Source organism: Meriones unguiculatus, chromosome 17 (genome assembly GCF_030254825.1).
Source record: "Meriones unguiculatus strain TT.TT164.6M chromosome 17, Bangor_MerUng_6.1, whole genome shotgun sequence".
NCBI lineage: Eukaryota > Metazoa > Chordata > Mammalia > Rodentia > Muridae > Meriones > Meriones unguiculatus.
This window is the reverse complement of record NC_083364.1, coordinates 17,003,629-17,010,007: the sequence shown is the minus strand read 5'-3', so window position 1 is coordinate 17,010,007 and position 6,379 is coordinate 17,003,629. Positions and strand designations below refer to the sequence as shown.

The window sequence follows — 6,379 nt, the reverse complement described above, 5'->3', positions numbered from 1 at the left end:
GTGACCACCCGTGTAACAGTCTCTGAGCTAGTTACAGAGGTGCATAACCACATCTCCCTACACAGGTATCCAAAGTCAAATTCCTGTGTGTGTGTGCCTGGCAGGCACCTTGCCACTGAGACCCGATACCTTAATGCTTCCCGTTTTGTTTGTTTTAGATAAAGTTGCACTGTGTGTGTCTGGCTTGGAGCTTGCTGTGTTGTTAAGGCTGATACTGAACTCAGGTCTAGTCCCCCAAATGCTGGCATTAAACGAAGGGCCACCATACCCAGCCTTTTTTTTTTTAAGAGTGGACGGGTGTTTCTGTCTGCATATGCATATGTATCTGTGTACCGTGGGTGTGCAGACTCTTGACTAGCTGGTGCTCCTGCTCACTTCTCCACCTTAGCTTTTGAGACGGTCTGACTGAACCTGCAGCTTACTTACCGCTTAGGCCAGAGTGCCTGAGCCTTTGAGTCCTGAGTGCCTTCCCAGTGCTGGGGTTACAAGCATGGGCCACCACACGTGGCCTTTCGTGTGGGTCCTCATGCTTGTGTGACACTTTACCTACTGAGCTGTCTGCTTGGCCCGATGTCATCTTGTGTCTACCAGAGGACGTGGTCTCCTGAGTGCTATCCCCCTATCCCTTCCGCAATTCCCTGGGGAATGGAACCTCCAACCGAGTAGCGAGCCACCCCTCCCCTCAACCCCAGCTCCCAGCACTGTGGACTCTGTTGGTTCTTGGCTAAGGACAGTGGCAGAATAGAACCTGTGACCATGGGACTTGTGGGGTCCAGAGCTCAGCAGACACCCACATACCAGTCACTAACCACTAGACACCCGCCAAGAGTGGGGCCCACGAGACAAAGGACAGACCTTCCTTTGGGCTTTCGGGTCCCACCATTCAGGCACCTGGCTTAAACAGCCTCTAAAATGCTTCCTGAGGGATGTGTGTGTGAGGATGTGCCCACCTTTCTGCCAGTCAGCGATACGGGCAGGGCGTTTCCTGAGAAGCTGGGAGGTCAGACAGAACACGGACTTAGGCAGAAAGGGTGACCACTGAAAGCCTGCCTGTGCGCCGGGCAAAGGGAGGTCCCGAGCGGCCCTGCTATTTGGCCACATTCCCTCAACGACTCGGTGGCGACCGCCACTGCGTGCAAAGCTGCGCTCCGATCCGTGCCTCTCCCCTCGGGGACTGCGCACGGGATCGGTGCGGGGAGCACTCCTAGCAAGCAACAGGCCCTGAGGCCAGCCCTGGCTACCGGAGAGTCCGTCTCAAAAGCGACGACGCATATCTATTATGAAGGCTTATCCAATCAGTGCTACGTGCTCAAAGTCACCATTCCCGCGCCTGGGGCTGCCAGAAGCCACCGCCGGGCTCCGCGGCGCCCTCAGCGCGCCAAGCAACAGAGGACCCGCCCACCGGGGCGGGGTCTGGCCCTGTCCGTCTCCCCTCCCCGGAAGTAGACGTAAACGTCTGAGGAGCCGATTGGCTCCGCCACCGGAAGAGGTGGTGCGTTTCCCTTCGCGCATGCGGCGTACGTCTGCACGGGCGCCGTGGCCCAGGGGAGCGGAACAGGGTGACCCTGACTGTTGAGGCCCTGCAGCGATGCTGAGCAGGTTTCTAGGCCCGCGCTACCGGGAACTGGTCAAGAATTGGTGAGGATGCCGCCCGCCGTCCCGCCCGTGTGTCCTGGGGACCAGGGGAGACTGAGGCCGAGACAGGACACAGTGCAGGCGGAGGATCCGAGGTCAGGCTGTCATCGCTCTCGTCCGGTGTCTGGGCTTCTCCGGGCCTCGGTTTCCCCATCCGACCTGGGGAGCCTTGTGCGGCTCGGAACTCCGACTTTCAGTCTAGCCTCGTGTGGCCGTTGGCTTTGATTTTGCAGTCTTTTTTTTTTTTTTTAATTATTATTATCTTGAAAAGTTTTCTGTAACTCAGCTTGGCCTGGAACTCCCAGCAGTCCTCCCGCCTCACACTCCTTGAATGCTAGAATCTCAGGCACCTACGATTATTTACCTTAGTGTTTTGTCTGCGTGCATGTCTGTGTACTATGTGCATGCCTGGTATCCGCGTGGTCCAGGGGAGGGCATCGTGGGTGAGGCACCATGTGGGTGCTGGGAGTTGAACTTGGGTCCTCCGGAAGGGCCATCCCCATGGAAGTTTTAGGTTTTTTCTACTTGTATTTGTGCGAGTTTGTGCGCATGTGAGTGCAGGTGTCCAGAAGATGGGTGTTGCATCTCCTGGTTCTGGGGACGTGGGTCGTATGTAAGGGTATCAGCTCTCCCAACCATTGAGCCGTCTCTCCAGCCCCTACCTCCCGGCTTTTTTAAACTTTTAATTGAATTTTGCGTTTTGCTTTTTCCAATGACCTTAGAACTGTTGCGCTCACACCACTGAGTGACAGCCCCAGCCCGCTAAACGATTGTCAGCCAAGAGTGTCAAATATGCAGCTGTGGTTCAGTGGGTTAATCGGTCATCTGGCACACATGAGGTTCTGGGTTCCGGCACCGCACAAGCTTCAGCCATGGGGGCTGGAAGATTTTTAAAAGATTTAGTTATTATGTGTTCTGTCTGCATGCAAGTCTGCAGGCCAGAAGGGTATATCAGATCTCATTATAGATGGCTGTGAGCCACCATGTGGTTGCTGGGAATTGAACTCAGGACCTTTGGAAGAGCAGACAGTGCTCTTAACCTCTAAGCTATCTCTCCAGCCTGACTATGTGTATTCTTAAAGTTATCAAGTTAATACTACAGGCCCAAGGTCACCATTCCAGTATCTCACACATTCTGAGGTCTCGGGGTCTATCCCCAGCACCACACACCTATCACCCCAACACTGAGGACGTGGGAAGAGAACCATTTTATGGCCATCCTCTGATGCACAGTAAATTCGAGGTACATTGAGCCCTGTCTCAATAAGGTATGCCATTCCTGACTCCACTAGGTAGGCTACATGGTATTGGTGAGCTCAGGGAAGGCAGCATGGAAGTCCTCAGGCAGAGGTGACCTGCCAGGGGCCAGGAGGAAGGTTCACCTGTGGGAGCTAATGTTTGTATCTGAGGCTTGGGGTAGCATGCTGGGTGTTCTGGCAGTGTAGGTGGGTGACTGGTATCTCGGTGTAGCTCAAGTTCATGGGCTCTCTCCAGACTGTCTGCATGCTCTTAGTGGCTCAACCAGAGAGACCGGTGGGCCAGCTGGACCCCCAGCAGCCTGGTCCTATTGTCCAAAAGGGAATGGTCTTATGATGAATCCACCCCAAGTCCCACCCAACCCAGACAAGGATTTCACATACATCCAGTCCTTGGAAGATGAGTGCCTGCTGTCACAGTTTCAAATGCTGTGTAACATGTTGCTCAGCATGATGGTGTGTGCCTGTCATCCAAAGGCTTGGGAGGCTGAGGTGGGAGGATCACGGGTTCCAGGTGTGCTGCAGCTGCGCACAGGTTCTTGTCTCTAAGACCTACAAGCAGGAGTGCTGGTTGTGGTGTGAGTCAGGCACAACTCGTCCAAGCTCTCCGGTCAGGCTCGGTTCCCAGCTTGGGCCTCACCCCACTTTTTGGTCTCTTGGAGCCCAGGCTGGTTTCTAACTCCCTGTGTAGCCAGAGATGGCCATCAACTCCTGATGGTCCACCACATCTGGTTTATGAAGTGCTCAGGATAGAGCCCAGGACGAGCTCTCTACCTACTGAGCAAGAGCCCACCATGCCCTCTTGGTTTCATACGTCGTGTGGATGTGGATGTTGCACAGGGTGGGCATGGAGGTCAGTGGGCAGCTTGACCTACTAGGCTTAGTGACAAGGGTCTTTCCCGGCGGAGAGGCCGCCTGCCTCGGCCTGAGCGCTGCATTTTAGGTGTGACCACCGCCCTGACTATTCTGTTTTAGTTTTTGAGATAGGATTTCAGTCTGTACCTGGGGCTGGTTTTATTTGTAGTTGTTTTGAGAAAGGGTTTCTCTGTGTAGCCCTGGCTATCTTGGAACCCGCTGTCCTCAAACTAGCAGAGGTCCTGCCTCTGCCTCCTGAGAGTACCAGCATAAGGTGTGCAGCAGCTGCTGCCATGCATTTAAGCACTGGGAAGAAACATCGAGGGCTGTGGACTGACCTTAGTGTGGGGTGTATAGAAGGTTCTCACAGGCAAAGTCACCAGCAGATTCTGTCTCTGTCCCCCCAGGATGCCCACAGCCAGCATGTGGGGCGGTGTGGGTGCCGTGGGGCTGGTGTGGGCCACGGACTGGCGGCTGATCCTGGACTGGGTGCCATACATCAATGGCAAGTTTAAGAAGGAGTAGGCAGCTCCATCCTCTTGCCACAAGCCTCACTGGTGAGTCCGCATGGTGGGCCTATCATGGGTTGGGGATCCCGGGGCGGCCTGGACATGGAACAGGAGATTCCCGAGGCCTCCCCCAACCCCCATTATGGATTCTGATACTCTCAGCGGCTGAGCTGGCCAGCAGCCTTGCCCATGGAGCCAGTGCTGGAGAGCTGGGCCTCAGTTACGGGTGGGAGGCAGGAGCCCATTGTTCAGACGAAGAGTTGAGGCTGTCCCTTGCCACAGGCCTCCTGGGATATGCTTAGGGCATGCAACAGTGTCTCCATCAAACCACACCAAAGTGGTAGCTGTTTTGGTAATGTTGGTGCTTGTTGCCCATAGGACAGTCCTGTTCAGACCATGCATGCTCCACCTGGTATATATGTATGTGTGCATGTATGTATGGGCACACACAGGTTTGGAGGCCAGAGACTGATGGGGAGTCTTCCTCTATCTGTCTCCACTTTATGACCTTGAAACGAGGTCTGTCACTAAGCCACTGCGGCTGGGTTCTGGCCAGCTAGCATCTTCCCTGGACCTGCCTGGCTCTTGCCACCCTGTCCCCAGAGTGCTGACCTATACGCATGCAGATGTGCCTGGCTTTCACGTGATACCAGAGATTCAAACGCAGTTCCTCATCCTTCCATAGCAGGCTCTTACTCACTGGGCCATCTCTAACCCCTCTACCCTTATTTTTTTGAAGACTTACTTATGTGTGTGTGTGGGGGGTCATCTGCAGTGTGCAGAGAGGCCACAAGAGGGCATCAGAGCTACTGGACCTGGAGCCACAGGTGGGAGTGGTTGCTGGGAACTGAACCCACTCTGCGCCAGAGCAGCTTTACCACTGAGCCTGGCGCTCAAGCACTGGCTAGACTGGCGGGCTGCCTGGCTTGCTGCGGGTCTGTTGGGGATGGAAGCGATTGCCCTCCCTAGCCCTCTCACCTTGTCTTAGAGAAAGGCCCGGCAGTCGCCTGACCGTCCTCTCTGTGCTTAGCTCATACTGTGTTGTCCCTTCCCCCAGGTGCCACACCCAGCCACCTCAGAAGCAGCCAGGATGCCTAGGAAGCCACTCGCTCCTGGGGAGCTTCTGCGCTGATGGACACTGGGGCTACCATGACGGGTGTGTCATTAAACCTTCTTCTTGCCTCCAATGCCTGGGCCTTCTCCTGTGCCATCTGCCTCCCGCCTTGTCCTCAAGGCATCCCCAACCCAAGGGTCCTTTAAGCACTCAGCATTTGCACATCTGGAGTCTTTAATGGCAGAAATCCTTACCACACTGACACAGTTTATGGATGAAAACTGCAGTTGTTCTCTGTGGCTGGCCCCATAAGTCACTTTCAACTTTAATGGCTTTTTGTTGTTTTGGTTTTCTGAGACAGCGTTTCTCTGTGTAGCCTTGGCTGTCCTGTACTCTCTTTGTACACCAGGCTGGCCTCACAGACATCCGCCTGCCCCTGCATCCAGAGTACTGCAGTTAAAGGTATGTGCCACCAAGCCTGGGAACTTTAATGGCTTTTAAATTAGTGTTCAGGGATCCTGGGGCCACCATCCATACCCAGGTAGAGCAGGGCTTTATTCTTCCTGCTTTTCTTTGATTTTGAGACAGAGTTGTGAGTAGCCCAGGCTAGCCTCAAACTCAATAGTAGCCAAGTCTGGCCTTAAACTTTTTGTTTTGTTTTTTGAAACAGTGTTTCTCTGTGTAGCCCTGACTGTTCTTGGAACTTACTCTGTAGACCAGGCCTAGAGATCTCCGACCTAGAGATCTGCCTGCCTATGCCTCCCAAGTGCTGGTACTAAAGGCATGCACCACCACTGCCCAGACCATGCAGTGACTTCTTGTCTCAGAAAGTTCTGGGTACAGTGGTACCTGTCTTCCTAGCACTGTGGATGTCAGGTCAAGAAGATCAGGTTCATCTCCTGATACATAGATAAGCTAGCCTGGGCTATATGAGGTCTAATTAAAAATAAAAGGATAAAAAGAAGTGGTTGCACATGGCTCAGTGGTTAAGAGCCTCTGTTCTTGCAGAAGACCCAGGTTTAATTCCCAGCACCCACACAGTGGCTCCAGTCAGTCCCAGGGATCCCATA

General features: G+C 54.1%; 1 protein-coding gene across 1 annotated transcript; it reads left to right on the top strand.

Moving 5' to 3' along the window:
- Positions 1–1,481: 1,481 nt before the first annotated feature.
- On the top strand, positions 1,482–5,442 carry LOC110551313 (cytochrome b-c1 complex subunit 10). The gene is made up of 3 exons (XM_021641807.2): positions 1,482–1,638; positions 4,154–4,303; positions 5,313–5,442. Exons 1-2 carry the CDS (start codon positions 1,589–1,591, stop codon positions 4,269–4,271), a joined length of 168 nt encoding a protein of 55 aa, XP_021497482.1. The 5' UTR covers positions 1,482–1,588; the 3' UTR covers positions 4,272–4,303; positions 5,313–5,442.
- Positions 5,443–6,379: the final 937 nt, after the last annotated feature.